At 43.6% G+C, this 20,403-nt stretch overlaps 1 protein-coding gene across 11 annotated transcripts in view; it reads right to left on the bottom strand.

Annotated features, from left to right (window-relative positions):
- LOC112567042 (androglobin-like) overlaps nt 1–20,403 on the bottom strand; it is a 114,788-nt gene that overhangs the window by 62,488 nt on the left and 31,897 nt on the right. For all 11 annotated transcript variants that reach the window (XM_025243521.1, XM_025243526.1, XM_025243528.1 and 8 more), the window contains 9 exons: nt 17,806–17,945; nt 16,960–17,049; nt 14,253–14,388; nt 12,623–12,734; nt 10,313–10,375; nt 9,910–10,025; nt 7,731–7,908; nt 7,335–7,428; nt 6,628–6,778 (listed from right to left, as the gene is read on the bottom strand). In XM_025243521.1, coding sequence (XP_025099306.1) covers nt 6,628–6,778; nt 7,335–7,428; nt 7,731–7,908; nt 9,910–10,025; nt 10,313–10,375; nt 12,623–12,734; nt 14,253–14,388; nt 16,960–17,049; nt 17,806–17,945 — 1,080 coding nt within the window. The remainder of the gene's footprint in view (nt 1–6,627; nt 6,779–7,334; nt 7,429–7,730; nt 7,909–9,909; nt 10,026–10,312; nt 10,376–12,622; nt 12,735–14,252; nt 14,389–16,959; nt 17,050–17,805; nt 17,946–20,403) is intronic.

Raw genomic sequence — 20,403 nt, 5'->3', positions numbered from 1 at the left:
CATTTTGTCCATCACGATAAAAACTCCTTCCTCCCAGCGGTCATCCACTTTGGATGTAATTCGTGGCCCCATCTTCTTTACCAGGACTCTGTCTCCCCACTTCTAAGGTAGCTGCCAAAGCTCCTGCATCGTACCTTATCTTGTTCTTAAGAGAGGCCTTTTCCATTTGCTCTGTGGCCATTCTGTATGCACTACGGAGGCTCTCTTTCAGGTCCTGCACATACTGCCTGCAACTCTTCCCTTGTCGCTTCCCTATGTCCAGGCCAAATGCCAGGTCGACTGGCAGTCTTGGGTGCCGTCCGTAGAACAGGTAGGAGGGTGAGAATCCCGTGCTGCTGTGTATGCACGAGTTGTAGGCATGCACCACAGACTTCAGGTGTTTCCTCCAGTCTTTCTTCTGTTCAGTCTCTAGAGTTCGCAGCATACCGATCAGCGTTCTATTCCACCTTTCCACAGGGTTTCCGCAGGGGTGATAGGGCGTGGTCCTGCATTTCTGGATTCCGGCCAGGCTACACAGTTCTTGGATGAGTTTTGACTCAAAATCCCGACCTTGATCAGACAGAATTCTGCCAGGGAATCCATAAGTCATGAAGAACTCGTTCCACAGAGCCCTGGCTGTCGTTCTTGCTGTTTGGTCTTTCGTCAGTACTGCTTGCGCGAACTTCGTAAAATGGTCCATAATGACCAGTATGTTCTGCTTTTCCCCTTTGACCTCAATGGTGAGAAAATCTATGGTAAGCAGTTCCAGTGGGTGTGATGTCACGATGGTTGACATGGGTGCTTTCTGCGCGTGCGTCCCACTGCGAACGCACCGTTCGCAGCTCTGGATTTTCCTCTTGAGATCAGCCGCCATGAACGGCCAGAAAAAACGCATTCGTGCGTGTCGTATGGCATCGTCAAAGTGGGTGTGGTACAGCTCGTCGTGCACACCTCTCATCGCCTCCTGTCGCATGGAGCGGGGTACCACCAGCTGCACCGGGTTGATGTGGCGTCAGACACACGCCGGTAGAGCACACCATGCTCTAGCATCAGGCTCTTCCTCTCCCTGGCGTATATCCTGGTCTCTGGCCCCGTCACTGCCAGGTCAGTTCCTTCTTTGAGCGCTTGGCAGACAGCGGCTATGTGGGGGTCTTGCTGCTGTAACCTCCGCCAGTCGTCGACTGTCAGGGTGGTGAAGTCTGGCTCCCCGCCCTCCGGCTCTAAGATGCCGTCTGGAATCATGTTTGGGTCCCTTACGACAGCTTCGACGGCTGGGTGAAGTTGTCAGTGGCGTCATTGTCACGTGACATGGGCGTGGTGTGCCGGGCTGTCTGCTGAATGGAATGTACTGGCCTTCCTGCGCTTTTGGCTGTCAGTATGCTCACAACTGCACTTCGATTTACAACTTGTGGGGTATCGTCTTGAAATTTCCTCGCTTTCTCCAGTAGGAACCCAACTTTCTCTAAGGTGTCTCTGTATTCTTCATCTGCTTCTGGCGGGTCCTGCGGTCGCCTTGACAACCCGTCCGCATCGGTGTGTGTCGAGCCCTGTTTGTACACGAGGTCGAAGTCGTACAGTGACAGGATGACAACCATCTGTGGCTAACTGCGTCTAACTTTGCATTCTTCAGCACATGCAAAGCGGGTTGTTGTCAGTAACCACGGTGACGCGGGAGCCCAAGATGTAGTCGTGAAACTTCTCTGTCATGGCCCATTTCAGAGCGAGAAATTCTCGCTTGTGTGCGGGGTAGTTCACTTCTGTCTTGTTGAGTCCTCTGCTGGCGTATGCAATTATCTTGAGTTCGCCTTGTTGATGTTGGTACAGCACGGCTCCCAGGCCAGTGCCGCTGGCATCACAATGCAGGATGAAGGGCTGGGACTGGTCAGCGATGCCCAGCATCGGCTCTGCAGTCAGTGCTTTGATCAGGGACTCAAACGCACTTTGTTCTCGCTCTCCCCACAGGTGAGATATATCTGACGACAGATTGAGTGCACCCGCCTTCTTAGCTGTTTTCTTGAGCTTATGTGGTACATATCCAACAGTAAGGTCGTTCAGAGGCTTGGCAATTTGCGCGAACTGGGGAACCCAGCGCCTATAAAATCCTGCAAACCCTAGAACGCCTTGACATCGCGAACTGTTTTGGGTACAGGCCAACTGGTCAGAGCCTCGATCTTTTCAGGGTCTGGCCTAATGCCTTCTGCGGAGATGAGGTATCCTAGGTGTCTAACCTCAGTGGTGGCAAAAATACATTTATCAGGGTCAAGTTTCAGCTTAAAACTACGCATTCTCTCCAAAGCTCTAATTGTTCTATCTTCTAGTTGCTGGAGATTAGTGCCATGTACCAAAATGTCATCGAGAAAAATAATCAGCTCTGCCAAGTTCATATCACTCAAACAACAGTCCATCAACCGTTGAAATGTCATGGGGGCGTTGACAAGGCCGAATGGCAACCTCTGGAATTCGTACAGTCCGAACGGGGTGGTAAATGCAGAAATCTTCTTCGCCCGCTCGGACAGAGGCACCTGGTAATATGCCTTCGACAAATCCAGGCTAGTAAAAACCTTAGCCCCACTCAACGTTAAAAACAGTTGCTCAATTTTTGGTAACGAATAACTGTCCCTCACTGTCCGCGCATTCACCTCCTGTAGTCTACACACATGCGCAGTGCCCCATTCTTCTTTCTCACCAGCACAATGGGTGAAGCGAAGGAACTGGTCGACGGCTTGATGATGCGAGCATCCAGCAACTGCTGCACATGTTGTCTGACCTCCTCCAGGTCCTGTGGCGGTATAGGCCTCGGTCTTTCTCGAATCGACGGACCTGGAGTCAGTTCAATGTCATGCACAACATCTGTCATGTTCAAGTCAAACTCTTTTTCATTGAACACATCACTAAATGTTAACAGCTTCTTTATAAATCTGTCTTTCCATGTTTGGTCGACGTTTGCACCAAAACGGAATCTATCCGATAGTTCAGGAACACTGTTCTTATCTTCTTCTACGTGGTTTGCATGACAGTGCGTCCTGCCAGCGTCTTGTAAGTCGCAGTTCAAGTCTTGTAACACACTGGGGAGTGAATATTCACTCTGTATGGTGAAAGGTCCGCTATCACACTTTTCCTTCTGATAGTGACTGGTGAATCGGTGGTGTTAACAACGTCACCCTAATCCGGGGAAGAGTGTTTGTTGACACCTTGCCACTCAACACGCACACCCCGTCCGGTAACGCCTCCACTGTCGGCTCCTGGATCAGCACAGCGTCCTTGTTGATGATTGCACCATGCCGCACAATCCCTCGGACATCGGTCACCGAGCGGGGTGGCAGTGTCGTGTCCGGTGTCAACAGTCGTACCGGGCACAGACGTCCATTTGGTGCACTAGTCGCCTCCCTGTAGGCGTGAGCGATCATGCACACACAGCGGTAGTCTTGTGGTGAAGTTCCGCCCCGCCATACGTTCGCACTGCCGGGCGTAGGCTCTCAGGATGTTGGTGCCCGCTATCACTGGCACTCGTGACGAATACTCCGTGTCTGGACAGACAAGTAACACTGTGTCTACTTTACTGTCCACACCAACGACATCTTTAGGCAACCACACCGACACACGCACAACACCAATATAGGGCACAGAATGACCGCCTGCTCCTATCACTTGCAGTGTAGAATCCAGGTTTTCCAGCTGTCGATATCGCATATTTCTGCGAAAAAAAGACTCCGACACAATAGACACCTGCGAGCCGCTGTCTATCAAACAGCGTGACGTCACGCCGTCGATGCGGATGGGTGATTCGCAGCTCGGTCCACCAACGCCTCGAGGTTTGTTTGGTCTGCGCCGGTGTGAGTGTAATTCCGCGAGCACCACTCGACTGGTCAGCGTCACATGTCGTCTGGAAGAGGAGTTTCTCACTGCCACCTGCACTCTCGACCCTGTGACACTGGCTGACACTACCGTGATATTTTCCGGTAACCATTCTTGTGAACGCGCGGTGATTGTAACAGGTGCGTTCAAAGTGTTTGTCAGGTTACCACACAGTTCCACAGTTTGCTGCGGAGGAATATCCAGCACTGCACTGTTTAACCGAACTGGCCGTAGTTCTAAAAGGCCCTGTTCGATGGTGTTGGCGGCGTTGAAAGGAGATGATGATGCTTTCTCACCTTCTCGGCTGGGGTCTCACGGTCGCCTTCTTGGACCAACACTCGCCCCTCTGTGGTGGTCCCTTTCAGTTCGGGGAGGCCCTGTTCTTTCCGCCACTTGCTTTCCTGTCTCCGCCGCTCTCTCTCTCTCTGCACCACCAGCGCTGCATTCACCGGATTGTTGCACTCACGATAAAAATGTCCCTCTTCCCGCACTTAAAACAGTACTTGCTTCTTCTCACTTTACGGGTAGGTCTGTCCTGTTGTACATGGGCGACACGCACCTCTGTACGGGCTTTGGTGCATCTCTCACCCTTCTCACTTGATGAATCACATTTTGAAATCAAACTCTCAATCTGCCGCACATGGCAGTATAACTCTGGAAGGTGGTCTACCTTCCCAGGAATCCCAAATTTATTTCGAATGTCCATGGCGACCATCGGTTCGGAGATTCCCTTGGAGAATATATAATACAGCCTGCGGTTGCATTCCTCCTCCGTCAGGCCACCTAATGTTTTTAGCACCGACATCTTTGTGGAGAGTTGCAGAAGGAATTGTGACAGGCACTGCTCTCTGGTCGGTCTCATCTGACACAATTCGATATAGATGTCGTCTGCACTTCGTAGCTCCCCGAACAGCGCCTGCAGTCTGCAACCAATTCGCTGACGGTGCCATACTGTTTGTCTTTGGTGTGGAGATGTGCCGCTCCTTTCAGACTCCGTCTCAGGAACGCGAACTTCTCCTCGATCAGTGCATCGTCTTGTATTTCGAGCGCTTGCACTTTCCACTGCTCGAAGGTGACCTCTTGGGGCGATGTAGGCGGAAGCCCTGTAAATGTTTTAATTCTGGGAGAGGAACGGGCGGTAGTAATTGCACACGTATTGCCTTTGTCACTTCGTTCCTAGCACTTTCAGACCGGAGCTCTTCTAGCTGGCGGCGAAGTTCTTCGATGATGCTGTCTTTATCTGCTGCTCCGGTGCTGTTTGTGCTGCAGTCAGCCATGGTGTTCTGCCGAGGAATTAAAGTTGCTCCTGTACAACTAGCCCCACATTGGGCGCCAGAAATGTAACCAATACGTCAATGGCTACGTAGGGTTGGGCTAAGTTGAACAGGAAAAACACAAGATGGTTTCTCACGTTGAAATTTCTTTATTCAACTCTTTTCTCGGTTGCTGGCCTGCCTCCTCTCTCTCTCTCAAATCTCAACAACAGCATGCCAACCACTGTCCGCCCCGCTACTTATATTTCCCTACCCTCGGAACATTCTAGAATGTCGATCCCTCCATCCCCTGCCCCCCCTCGCCCTGTCTGGTCATTGTTTCCACCCAAGTTCTCAGGCGGTGTAACAATAGACCAGTGGCCGGGGGTGGGCAGTTCAAGGTCGGCTACCCTGAGCTCAACCAGCGTGGGAAAGGGCAGTGGTCGCGGGTGGACAGTTCACAGTTCAGCCAGCGTGGGAAATAGGACAGCGTCACTCGACGCTGACCTTACAACAACAATTACATACTCAGTACACTTCTAGAGTGCTACAAGTGCTAAGCTACATGCACTGCGGTTGTATCTTTGTGACCTTTGTCTATTCCTGTCTATAGCTGATAGACACAGGCCACACTGTCAAACTGCACGATGACCACTTCTAATGATGACCCATTGATGTTGAGTGACCTTCACCTTGTTTTCTGTCAATGGTGGGGAGGTGATGTTGTAAGGCTGTCTTGCTGGCGGAGAATCAGACAGATGAGATTCGGAACAAGCACAATGTTTTGTTACTGATTTGTCTGACAGAACTTTTGTCTATCTTTAGCTTCTTGTCATCTCTTGAATGTTCTATGAACATTAACAGCTACTTGTTTTAGCAAGTTGTCTGCCCCAGGGACTCTCAATGGCCCCGAGTTCAGAACTGCAGGTCCGAAAGCCAATGGAAAATCCGAAAGTCGCAAATGAAAACAAAAAGTTAACCAGTCCAACATAGCAACAACGCAACAAGGAAAAAAAAAGTACCAGCCTACACAATGGATACCAAAAACACAACAAACTAATAAAAAAAAATTTTAATTGTGAGAGCCGCCTCCCTCAAACCTGCTAGGTGAAGGGATGCCACTTCTTTCCTTTTTTGTTGAAATGCACTGAATTTTTGTAAGGATTTCTACATCAGTGATAGGGCTAAAGAACAGACAGCCTGATGCAGGGCTTAGAGACAAGCAACAGGGACTGGCCATTCTACTGAGTACACCAGCTGTCTCAGACTATAGGGCTACTACACCAATAGTAATGTCTCTAAAGCCTTTCAGCCTGTAACACCCTCATATTTTGAAGGCCTTTACAGTAACGGCAATGTCTGTAGACCTGTCAATCTGTAACATCTTTTCTGTACGACCTATCCAGCATCAACCTATCTAGTACTGTAGCGCCTTTTCTGTTTGATTTTTAAACTTCAATGGCACTATCACTGTTATGACCTAGCTCTCCAAACATCACTCAAAATGACTTCATCATATTACTAGCTTGTCTCTAACCACCTGTATTGTCTGTACCAGGCCAATGAAAGAACCAGTCTTGGATTCATCAGCTTCTAGATCATTCTCATCCATTTCCTGTATTGATTCTACACTGCCTGTCATAGGACGTGAGTGAGTGCTGCCTCTCTCCAGTGCGGACTTGCAGCGAAAACTGCCAACAGACAATTGTTTTAATGAAATTAGTGATTACTGCAGTGAATCTTTCAATAGATCAAATTCATCCATTCATTCATGACTTAACCAATACAACTAGCTATGCTGGTACACTTGTACTGGTCCTTGGCAAGGGTAACTGGCGATACAGCAGCTGACACGACTGGGAATTTAGGTCTGTCTTGAATAGCTGCAAGTTCTGCATGAAATGATGTGGTCAGTGACAGCCAATCTGTTATTTTTTCACAGCCATTTCCTCAGGCACTTGGTCTTGAAAACTTATTAGTGTTGCTGTGCCAAACTCTGCTTATTCTGGCCATTGCTGCAGAGATTAACAAAGATGTATGCCATGCAGCTGCCATCTTTGAACACAGTGGCTACCAGGTACTTAAAGCTTTGACTTCCTCGAGCTGTTTTCTTCTTATTCCTTTCTGTTCAACCATTACTTCCACAACTAGCTTTAGGGTATAAGTTTTATGCTGGGATACACAAATAGTTATACATTAAATTGAATAAAAGTAAATGCTAGTGAAAAGATAATCCATATCACATACGTGTCAACAGGAATGGGAACAGGACTGATCTTGTAGTTGACAAATGGTGATGTGATCTCCAGGCACCTGATGTCTTTTATCACCTCAGGTTCACCTGTGGAAATCACAGTCATAACAAAATACTTTAAACAAATCTGTGCAAGCTACAATAAACTCTTGTGATATACATTTTTCTGGTGGTTAAACTCCAATTTAGAAATCAATCAAAACAAAGAACCAATGAAACATGTTTTGGGAGCAGAATAAAATGAACTTTGTATTGCTATGACAATCATAAAAAAGTTGCAGTAAAGCAATGTTAAGATGTGGCCGACCTTCTCTAAATCATAAACAAAACACAGATGATCCTAGGGTTCATCAGTATAATGAGCCTAGGGTTCATCAATATAAACTTACTTTTAGGCTCATCTGTTGGTTGTGGTTTTTTTTTCCTTGGTCGAATAAGCTTCCAAGCTGGTATGATTTCTGGTGGAGGTGGGGGCTCAAGGGGGCATGAGCGTGTCTGTGTAACACAGACGGTGTGAGGGTAAAGGTGATTCAGGCCATTCTGTCTCAGGTGTTCACTGGCATTAGCCTAAATCAATCAAGACACCGGCCCTTGGTTATTTGATATGGTCATGCTATACACTTCCTTCTTTAGTTACTTGGTTATGCAAACTTATAGCAAACTTATATATACTCAAGGGCTAAAAGCACACTCCTCACAAAAGTGAGTATGCGCTATATATAAATCTTGCATAGTTCTACATACTTGTATGGTTAACTAAAATTGTCCGTTTACATATATGCTAGGAAATAATACTAAGAAGGGACATGACTGTGTGCTAATATGTATTTGGAAATAAAACTCACGAGATACTACTAAGTCCTAATATATGCTTGGAAATAATACTCATGGTGAAAATGGGAAGTATTGTGTAACACATATGACAAAATTACAAAAGCAATTTCTTTTTTGCTAAGTTTAATTGTCGTGCGTTTTTACATAATTTGGTACTATTTTATTTGATGTGTGTTGGTCTCGCAACACTGAGACTACAAGGGGTGTATATTCCTTCCGGTCTACCATGTGTTTTCTTTTTGAGTGAGGGGTGGGACCCATGGGGTCAAAGTACCCACCTTGGGTGTTTGTCCTCATCCAGGTTTGTTATGCCTGTTTTTAAATACTTAAGACCCTGCTTTAAAAAAGTGTTGCATTTTTGTATGATTTACATTGATTATGCATAGGATGATTTTAGATTTTCTGTGCAAGGAGATGAAAGATTCTCCTTGTGTAGCAGGTTTCTAGGGGAAGATGGTTAGAGAAATAAGAGGATATGGGTGAGAGATTTGGGAGGGATGTGGATGTAAACAGCATGTACATATATGTGGTTATTTGTCTACATATTGCATTCATTACTCATTTCTATGACCAGATAAGGGGATTAATTTGTAAGCTTCTGCATGTAAGGGAGAAATGTATCAAGATGGGCTTCAATAGTACATGAGGAAAAAAAAAAACCTATGAATGTAAGCTTTTACATCTTGTAAAACATTGGTTCTTATTAGAGTCTGACATTGTCAATAACTGAGCAAGGCTTGTTACATGGTAGAAACTACAATAACCTGCAATTCCTAATATATTTATATATGTGGTAGAGGCTAGATAAGATGCCAGCTGAAGGCCGATTGGTCAGTAGCGCGGACAGATAGGGCTAATTGGAAATTGAGCACAGCTCAAGTGAAGGATGTGACGAGTCATTGCCAACCAGTAGCCTGGTTGACTAAGGACAAAGTCTATGCTCGGAGCTATGTTCTGTGTTAAGCTAAATCCTTCAGGCGGCCAGAAAGCGGTCACCATAATAAAGAGGTTCCAACAACCATTGGCTACTCGTCTGAGCGTTAATTACAGAGTGAACGCGAGTGTGACCCATGTGGTAAGTCCCCCTGTTACACTGAAGTTCAATTTTAGGCTGGGTTCTGTGGTTAGGTGAATTTTGAGGGGCCAAGATTATGGGGGCAGACATTATTTTTATTCATGTATCATGTATGTCATTTTGTATCAAAATGTTTTTATTTTGTTTTGATTGCAGTGCAAAATTCTCTATTCTTCTATTCATCTCTTCCTCACTTTTCTTTTCTTCTTTTCATCCTCTTTGTTTTTTTTTAAAATTAAAGCTTGGAATGCTGCTTGATGACTTTGTGTGTTCATGTTGCTGTCAGAAAGCTTTCCACCCAAAACCACACACTTCCATATTTAAGCCTGCTACAATTGTAACTGAACTAATTCACTGTTTAGATGGCTAAACACTGTGGCCAGACCATTGGTTAGTTGTGACTCCTAAAAGCCCGAGCACCAACCAGTCTGTTGCTCTTTATTATTCTAGCGTAAAGGATGGAAGCTCCCAGGGAGAATTTTCCACTGCAATTCAAGCTCTTACTGGGTAAGGGAAAAAGAGGGATTCTGTAGTACAGGATCTATTTAATTAATAGAAAATAAGGGAAAGGGAAGAAATGACACATGCACACACACAGAAACACAAAACCCACATGCAGATTTATACACAGCTAATCATTACAGCATATATATACCCACCATCTCCCTAAGCATGGAAACTTTGACTGGATATTTAGCCATATTGCCAAACATAGCAAACACCACCACTTCCGGCTTTTCTGGCACTGGAGTTTCCTCAGGAATAACTTTCTCTTCTATAAGACAGTCAAAGGGTTTGTATTTCTAAATTTTCAAGATGTTAAGATAATATGATCCCAGGAGTTTCTCTAGAATTATAAATCACATAAAATCTCCATTATCTGCTCTATGCTGCAAGATTCTTGTAAAATGTCTAGTGTAGCATCCTCCTGACTGCTACTAAGCAACATCACAACTGGTAAAATGATCTTTTCACACATGTGAACATTAAGCTCTGCCTTAACAAGCTACAGTTGCCATTGCTCACATCTAAAGCACATAACAAGAGCAATACTATACTCACTGATTTTGTCTTTTTCTTTATCTTTCTCTTTGTCCTTCTTGTCCTTCTTGTCCTCTTTTCCACCTTTTGATGTCAACATGTAGTAAGTGTCAGTCAGCAAAACATGTTCATACCAGTGCAGTTACACATGTACACAACTACACACACATTTTCAAACTCTTACACAAACATCCCCACACTATCATCACAAGATGACTATATGTCTAACACACACAGGAGATCAAACCAGTGGCTTACATGGTAATTTGACACCATACATATACACCATGCAGACTCGCACATGACACTGATAGCCAGGGATGGGAAATGTCTAGCCCACAGGCTGTATTCGAACCTCAAAGTCATTTCATTTGGCCCACCAAGGCAATTGTAGATCTCAGTTAATCTATAGGATTTTTTTTCATAGGAACCTAAATGTATATAAAGTGAATAAGAATAATAACAAATTTTGAGGGTCAAGAGAGGAACATTAATTACAGGATAGACAGGACACATGACTATAGTTATGTATGCTTCTTGTTGACTGCCCACACCCTATGTGGATGATTTTGGAGAATTATACAAGCAAGCTGAGGGTATACCACTTCTGGTTTGATGTCAGCTGTTTTATGCATAGTGCTCTTCGACCATGTCACCTCATACAGGAAAAGAATGATTGTCGACATCACTGTGTACCTTAGTGAACAGTTCAGACCTAAAAGTGTTAAACATTATCCTTTTGTGGTTTTCCAAAGGATGAACAAATTAAAAAGCTTAGGCTGGTAAAAATTCATTTGGCTTTATGTATGAATGTGCAAGCATGTCTGTATGTTTAGCAAGCCATGAACTCCTCCATCTGGAGGGGGCATATGTGTACTAGTCATGATGATTATTATTGTACTTTTTCACTGTGTGTACTAAATAGTCATAATGATTATTTTCAATGTACTTTCACTGAACAGCCACAAACTGAAAATTGTGCATTAAGAGAAAAAGGTTTTCTTTTGCTGTTTTTCATAGTAGTGTACTAAGACTGAACACATTCAACAGAAAACAATTCTATGGGCTATGGCACCATTTTTTTGTAGCTGGACCGATCTGCTTTCTCAATCAGAGTAACACTGAGGCCCTACACCAAATCAGTCCGTTCCTCTTTAGTGTTTCAGGGAAGAGGACGGAAATTCCCAAGGGGAATTTTAGCAGAAAACTGACTCGTTCATTGGGTGTGTTATCTAATCAGCCTCGCATTGTATTCTTCTTTCCCATCCATTACACACCTGCACTAAACCACCCTGGTTTTTCTCCAACATAAGTGTGTTTTCTTTGGTGGGTCATTCAACTCAACAGATCTTTATGTGTGTTCTCTGCTGTGTCACAACTACGGATGACACAAATCTCTCTCACTTTTCATCTTTTCCTGTTAATCTGAGTTCAAGCTTTTTGCTCAATATTGATCTGTGCATCTATAACGCAATTTCATATATTCCTGGATTTAATTTTGTGCTGTGCCACTTTTCTTCTTTTCTACACCATTTTATTTCTACTGCTACATCAGCACCATCTTACCATAACTGACATTTGAGATGTGTGCATCAGCAGTGGCAACTTCAGACTGATTCCTTTTCTACAATCGCCAAAGTTTTGATTGTGAGCTGTCACAGCAAGCTTTGAGCACAGTAAACACAGGTCTGAGAGACTAACACTGTGCATATCTCTGAAACAAGTTTGTGGCCTTTAGCATGATGTTCCAACAAGAGTTGTCATCATGGAACCTACTTTCTGTCTGCAAAAGTTAAGCCCCTCACTCTACCAAAGATTGACACTTTAGTTAGTTTATTCATTGTTGCTCCTTTGAGGAGCATAGGACCGCAAAATTGACAGTTGAGCTTCCATAAAAAAAACATTGTACTCTCAACTACTTTTTAAAGCAAATCTTTATTCACTTACCTAATGAAAATACAGACTGCATAGTATTGATGCTGTTATTTAACAGGAGTGGCCACTCTACGTGGACATGCAATAATTTTTTTTACATCAACGTTCATTATTAATGTCTGTGGGCTTTTTTAAATTTATTTTCTTTATTATTATTTTAATTTTTGTTGTGAAGCACTTTGAGCCTGCCTTTGATGGTGGTGTAAAGTGCTATATAAATTTTATTTTTATTTTTATTATTATTATTAGACACTATTCAGACATTCACATTACACTTTACAGTCCTATGTAAGACTTCATACAGAATTCCACATGACACAGATCTACACATCCAGCATTTTTTTTATTGTGATCTTCTCTCAATCCATTTTCCTTTGGCACATGAGTTAGAGTTACCTTTTTCTTTGTCCTTAGCTTTGTCTTTGACTCCATCTTTTGCTTTTTCTTGTTTGTCAGATTTGCCATCTTTAGTTTGTATTGCGTCTATCTTGTCTTCTTTCTGTCCATCCTGAACAACACAGACTACAGGTGAAATGAAGTGTACAACATCACAGTAAAACAAACATTACACCCCTGATTTCAAAGTAAAACGAATGTTACACCATTGATATGACAGTAAAACAAAGTTACACCACTGACATCATAGTAAAACAAGTATTATATCTCTGATGTCACTGTAAAACAAATATTACACCCCTGATTGGATTGCTCAGATCAATTAACAAGAAAATGAAATATTTGTTCAGCTTATAAGTATTATGCATAAAATATATTATAAATACTAAGCTTAAGCTTCAAAACCAAACGATTACAATCTTTTTTATTCAGACATTTCATCTGCACCTCTGCTTGTTCCTATGTATCAGCAATTTATTATCATGTTCATTTCTACACATATCCCTTTTTCTCCAAATCCAACTCCACATCTATGCCCATCTTTCTTGCTCTCTCTCTTCACATTGACTATTGTTAAAGGCCAGAAAGATCCAGTCTTTTATGAGTGAAAGCTGTAACGAAGCAGCCTGCAAAGCTGGTGGGCTGGTAGTGGGGCCAACTACCTTGATGGCATCATCATGGACAATACTGATGACTGCCTCATGCCTTGCTCATGCCAGCTTCTGACAGGATGTTGGTCCCCTCCCAGGCTCACTGTCTACAAAGTTGAACTCTCCATCTTCTTATTCCCAGCCCCTTTCCCTTCCTCTGTTATTATGCAATCATCCATCACTCTCTGTTGTCATGCAGTCATCCATCATCTCTGCATATGATGAGTGGCTGTATCATAATGTTCCTGACAATAATGACAACCAAGCACACAAAAAAAGCTCTAACAAAACTAAGCGACCCTGACCCCTACTATAGTCACTCTTGACAGATGACCATCATGAGACTAGTGACAAGGCATTCTAGATTTAGACATCGTCTGTACACTAAGTTTCACACTAGGGAGTCCTTAGCATGCCCCTGCAGCTTGGCTCCAATGACCAGCAGCCCACCTCCTGCAGGACAGCGTAACCCAGGTACTGTACAACGGTTATTCTTCGTGAAAAGATGTGTACTTGTGACCTTGAACTTCTCACAATTTCGCTTCGCCCATTTTACCTCCCGAGAGAATTCCCCCAGCTGTTTTTCACGCTTGTGTATATATTTGCTGGGATCACCGCGCATTGAGCGCATCTTTGTGATGCGGATAATGGCGCGCTATAAAACTACATCATCATCATCATCACCCACCACAACATAGGAGCAGATACACGGCCTACTGACAAACTAGCGAAAACAATTTTGGGATCCATCAAATATCTCCAGTGTACAGAAGAGTTTTTTAAAGCCTCTAGAGCTCTAGCTGACACGAACACTTCTCCTATCTTCCAAATGTTAGTGCATAAGGTTTCACAACTTACTGGTATAATTATCAGCTGTGGGTTGACTTATGAGATGTGACAAAATTCCTAATTTGACAGCGTACAGAAAACAATAAACCAAATCTTTTCTACAAACACATCCCTAATGATGAAAGCCTTACTGTAGAGCCAGCAGATCTGTCTTTATTGCCAAGATCTGTGGTGCCATCTTTGGATTTAGCAGATTCATGTTCTGGTAGCTGCCATTCTGGAAGAGATGATTTCAGCAGCTGCCAAATTTCATGTCGGTTGCCATACCTGTTAAGTTTAGAACACCAAGCAAACCTGGTAAAAACATTTAGAATTTTGTGGTATGATTGGTTTAGAATAGTTTTTAAAGATAACAAAACCTTGCTCAAAAATAGTTGATTTAATGTTCTGAGCCTTGTGGAGCATCTTTATGCAAAACAGTTGTGGTTTAAAAGTACAAGACTTAAAAGAGCTTTCCAAAAAGTTCTTATCATCTCAATAAGCAGCCAGGATGAAAAGAACCACAGCAAAGGGTCAACCACGAAGCTAGCTTTGCCATTTGCAATAACTTCATTGTATACACTTTATGTGTAGTGGTAGAGACAGGGTTTGGGGCTGTGTCCAGTTTTAGCTTGTGAGTGAATGTTTGCTGCTTTAATGCAAATTTTGCATTTTTAAAAATTATTATTATTATTCCACTAACTGTAGCAGGTGACAAGCAAGTGGTGGCCATACTACAGCCTTAACACCATCTGTACCATGCACATGAGCATGTAGCATATGGTAGGCAAACCCAGTTACAGTCAATGTGGCAGGTGACAAGCAAGTGCATGGTTACCATGCTACAGGTTTAACACCATCTGTAGCATGTGGCAGGCAAACCCAGCTACACTAACAGGCTGTAAAAGGTTTTCACATGCTGTACCAAAGACATGGAATTCATTTGCAGTTCACTGCCTCTTTTGCCTGTAGACCATGCAATCCTTTACTTCGTCTATATTTCAAGACATATTTAAAGACATCTAGACTTATTTTACACAACTAAAGATGTATGACAGAGTTGTTAGAAACATTCCTACAGGAATCTGCATGACTGTACTGTAGTAGTTCATGCTAATGTAGAATCTTGTGAGTGCATGTTAACAGCATAGACAAGCCAGAAACACAGGTTCACTAAGATAATGACATTAAAAATAAACTCTGGAACAATCTACATTGTTCAGTTACCCCTCAAACTACACATATCCTCCAAAAATACCAATTTAAGTAACATAACCTCATTTATACAGCTAGCGTTGTAAAATATTTGGGTCAAAGTTTATATAATGAGCTTCTATGTCAATTTTGTGCAAATCCAAATGAATTTACTGTCATTAGTCAACTGACCATGTTAGCTATTGAAAACAGTTGGGACAAAGTTACAAGTGCACTTAAACTATTGTAGCAGAAGCGCTTGTTTAGGGCAGTGTGTACTGCTGAAGTGATTGTTCCCTCTACCCCGCACCCCCTTCCACCCCATCACTAGCCACATGAACGGCGCAGTGTGAGACGGACGACAACAGTGGGTGATGTAGCATCCAAACTGTCCAGTATAAACAGCAGGTAAAAGTTGGTGCTTGCACCTGAGGGGCGCCCAGTAGTGTAGTGGTTAAAACACTCACTTCTCACCACTGCAGTAAGCAACTCAGGGTTCAGATCTCATCTCGGGACACTCTCTGTACGTGACATCTGTTCACAGGGCTGGGCATCAGGGGGTCTTCTCCTGGTACTCAAGCTTCCTTCCCCCGCCCTTTTCCTCCCCATAGTGCAAAATAGCTACAATGTGGAAGCACTTTCCTACTAAACAAACAAAAACAACAAACTGCTTGCACCTGTTTACTGAAAGGCGGCTGGTTCTGCTTGGAAAAGCAGTAAAACTTTGGTTCTGAGTACAAGAAAAGTACCAATTTGCCGCAAGGTGCTTTGGTCCCGCTGGAAAGTGACTCACATCACTCAACCCCCTCTTTCCCCACCCCAGGGAGTTAGGTGCTAGGTTTTAGTAGACTAGGTATGTTACAATAGATATAGTGGTTGCATGTGTAAATAATGTAAGTAAATCTGTCTTTAAACTTATTTATTTGTGTAAGCGTGTCAGTCCAAGCGAATGCTAGCATGTTGCATGTAGTCCTCGTTGTATGAATGAGGTGAACATGTATCACTAGAGCGAGAGAGATTTGTGTTATCTGTGTAGTTGTGACGCAGCAGAGAACACACATGAAGATCTGTGGAGTTGAACAACTCACCATAGAAAAGAAACTTTTGTCTGAATAAAAAGCAGGTCTTTTGTGGATTTCAAGGTCGACTGAGTGTTGGTGTGTAGTGGATGGGGAAAAAAGAACATAATGCGAGGTAGAGATTAGACGATGCACCCGACAAACGAGAGCTACAATTTTAGCAGAAAATTCTCCTTGGGAACTTCTGTCCTCTTTTCTGGAACACCAGAGAGGAAGGGACTTATCGGCGCTTGGGGCCGTAGTGTTAGCCCTAGCAAGGAACGTGGTCAGTTCGGCTACACTATTAACAAGAGATGTGGGCCCTCTCATGAAATAGCCAATTTATACATTTTAGTTTGTAAATAAACACAACTGCCATGAAAATAAACAAAGAACCTGTCTACTGCAGGCAAAGAATCATAGTTCAACCCCAAACACTGGTCTGCATCAGTATTTAGCAGGTGTTGGTAGGAGACTGTGTAGCTAGACACAAAAACTAGAGCCATGTATTTAGCAGTTGTTGGTAGAGATTGTGTGGCCTGACCTGCTGGCTTATCACATCAAATCACACTTCGCACTGTAGACACCAACAAAATATATATCTTACTGTAGTGGAATCAGTTCTGGCAGCCAGCCTGTCAGACAGTGAATGATCGTGAAGTCCCCAAACTCTAGTCCAGGGCTACCACCACTGTAGCTGAAAATAGCATACATGCTGCAATGGTCAGTGTCATCACCTATTTTGTTCACTTGTAAGTTACAAACATGTTACAAAATTTAGAGCTAAAGGTAGCTTTTCTGAGCCCCCAACCCTGATGACATAATTTTGTGCATATTCACAGCTGTCTTATAAATAATAACCTACTGCTCACAACTGTCTACAGCTGTGTGTAAATATAAGGTTTTCTAAGCAAACGCCTGCTGTGATAAGAAATAAAAGTGTTTAAACATCAGGTTTTCTAAACAAACATTTACTGTGTGTAAAGATGGTTCCATTTCTCTCTCTTACACCCATACACACACACGCATGCATGCAAACGCACACAAACATCAGTAATTACAGAATTAACATAATGCAGTCAGATAAATTAATGCTTATAAATATACTCAAGGACTCGGTTTGCAGCAAGTTCCCATGCAAACTTTATTTTTGCTTGACATTCAGGCCAACCAAGTTTACACTTCAGTTGCTAATGAGCTGCTGGGTCTACTAGGGTTAAAAATAGTATCAAAAATAAATAACTTAAACAAATAATAAATAATCTTTGATCTCATTCAGTCATTTAGTTACTGACAGTATCTCACTTTTATTTTGCAAAAACAAACCTAAGTAAACATTTTAGGAGTTGAAGTAAATGGTGCCATATTCTAAAGTAGCGAGTAAGATGATATCTTCTTTACTTTTCCAGATAAGAACACTTTTAGGTATAAAAAAAGGAGGGAAAAGACTTACTCAAGGGAGGCTGCCTTGATAAGTGCCTTAGCCAGTATCATAGGCCAGAGCTCATGTGAGAGTGAAGTGACTGGCAACAGCAGCTGCTCATTCTCATCAAATGGCATCAGATCATCTACAAGAATCTTCCGCCAACATCCCTATCACAGAAACAGGTTTTCTTGCATACATTAGAACGCATGGCAAAAGGAAGAAAAAAGTTTCAATTTGTTGAAGTCAAAAGTTGCCCTCTTGTATCAAAATGTACTCTATAGTCTTTCATGTCATCATCATGTGATAGTGACTAGCAGTCTCTACTTTATTTTTGATATGCACCAGTCAAGCAGCATAAGCTGGTCTGGTCTGGCCATGTGATCCAGCATGACACTTTCTTGAAGACTGTCTTTCAAAGTACCTGAAAGTACCTGGGTGGTTGATGCCACGGTGGCCAGAGTAAGAACTGGCTGATGTATGTCAAAGGCTAGACCGCTTGTCCTGTGCAGAGTAAGAACTGGCTTACGAATGTCAAAGATTGGATTGCTTGTCCTGTGCAGGACCTGTTCATTATCACCTAGATGCAAATACACTTTTCAGTTGACATCAATCTGATGGCAGGCACCAACAGTGACACCAACAGCAAGACCTTATCAACAGACTGACAGACAATGTGAACAAATATGAAATGGAAATCAGCCCTGCTAAGTCAAGTCACAGTCAACAGAAAACAGCAAAGAGCAAAGCAGAGACTAACATCATTAACATGAATGGAGTACAGTTGACGGATGCGAATGGCTTGAAGTACCTGGGAGTCACCCACTTTAAAGACAGTGTAGCGGGAGAGCTTGTGTAGAACAGCGGGTACCGCTGACAACGCTTGGTCCCTCCACCCCGCATCCCCTTCCACCCCATCACTTGGTCGCGCGAGCGGCGCGAAGGACAGCAACAACGGGTGACGTAGTACCCAGACTGTCCGGTATAAGTAGCGGGCAACAGTGATGATGATGATGTAGTTTTATAACGCGCTAGTATCCGTATCACAAAGATGCGCTCAATGCGCGGTGATCCCAGCAGCCACCAAACTGCAGGTCAAATGATAACTTCAAAAAAGTTTAAACAAGTGAGTCTTAAGATTTTTCTTGAAAGATCCAATACTATCAGACTCCTTGGTCGAGAGGGGAAGCGAGTTCCACAAAAGCGGGGCTACATTGGAGAAGGATCTGAAACCCGCAGTCTTCTTGTTAGCATTCCCTGACTGAACACTCGGTCGTTCAAGTCTGAAGTGTGCTGCTGAACGAAGGTTCCGCTGAGGTTGGTAACAGCGAATGAGTTCTTGCAGATAGACAGGCGCAAGGTCGTGAAGACAGCCATAGGTTAAGGTTAACACTTTGTGCTCAATTCTCTTCTCCACAGGAAGCCAATGTAGGTCACGAAGTACAGGAGTAATATGGTCAGTTGTTTTCTTTCCTGCAACTATCCTCGCAGCGGTATTTTGCACTCGCTGAAGCCTCGACAACTCACTCTTTGAAATCCCCCAGAGGCAGCTGTTGGCATAGTCTAAAGTAGAACCGATGAGGGACACAGCAACTGTATTTGCAGTCTTCTTATTAAGACTGGGTCGGAGTCGTCCAAGTGTGCGGATATGGAAATAACATGCCTTGACTACAGAACTGACATGATCAGACATAGTTAGAAGATTGTCGACATAGAGGCCAAGGTTCCGTACGGAGCTGGAGAGGGGGATTCTAGCTTGACCCACTTGGATGGAGTCTAGAGAGACTTTACTAAGGCTAAGCTTGGAACCACATAGCATCGCCTCAGTCTTCTCGTCATTAAGCTTGAGTTTATTCCTCAGCATCCATGACTTGACCTCTAAACAACAATCTTCTACAGCACAAACTGCCTCATGCACCGACTCACTGTCAGTACTAAATGAAAAATAGAGTTCAGTGTCATCTGCAAACATCTTACGGTTCACATTATGCTTCTCAATGAGAGGACCAAGCTGAAAATCCCTGGCCCCCCTCCCCCGTGGTGCGAAATCGCCTTGAGGTGAAAGCACTCTCCCTTTCAAGATCAACAACAACAAAGCGCCCGCACCTGGTTCCCGGCACTGGAACTGGTCCTGCTGGGTATGGCAGTAGAGCTTGAGACTGAGCAAGCGAGAAGTACCTTAGTGCCGCGAGGCATCTGGTCCGCTGGAATAGCGGCTCGCGTCACTCAGTCTCTTTCCCCCACCCCTGGGAGTTAGGTGTTAGGTTTGAATTAGGTAGGTTAGAGTAGATATAGTATTTGTATGTGTAAATTAGGTAAATAAATCTGTCTTTGACCCTATTTACCTGTGTGAGCGTGTCAGTGCCAACGAATGCTAGTGTGTCGTACCTGTGTCTTATTCGTCGTGTAAATGAGGTGAACGAGTACCACTAGCGCCAGAGAGGAATTTGTGTTGTCCATGTGGTGGTGACACAGCAGAGAAAGAACACGTGAAGATCCGTGGAACTGATGCACCGATTGAAAAGATACTTTAGTCTGAGACAGTAAAGCAGGTCTTTTGTGGACTCCAAGGTCGGCTGCGTGCGGCCGGGTGCGCGATGGATAGAAATAAAAAAGAACACAACGCGA

The sequence above is a fragment of the Pomacea canaliculata genome, linkage group LG6 (genome assembly GCF_003073045.1).
Source record: "Pomacea canaliculata isolate SZHN2017 linkage group LG6, ASM307304v1, whole genome shotgun sequence".
NCBI lineage: Eukaryota > Metazoa > Mollusca > Gastropoda > Architaenioglossa > Ampullariidae > Pomacea > Pomacea canaliculata.
This window is presented reverse-complemented; position numbering and strand designations above follow the sequence as displayed.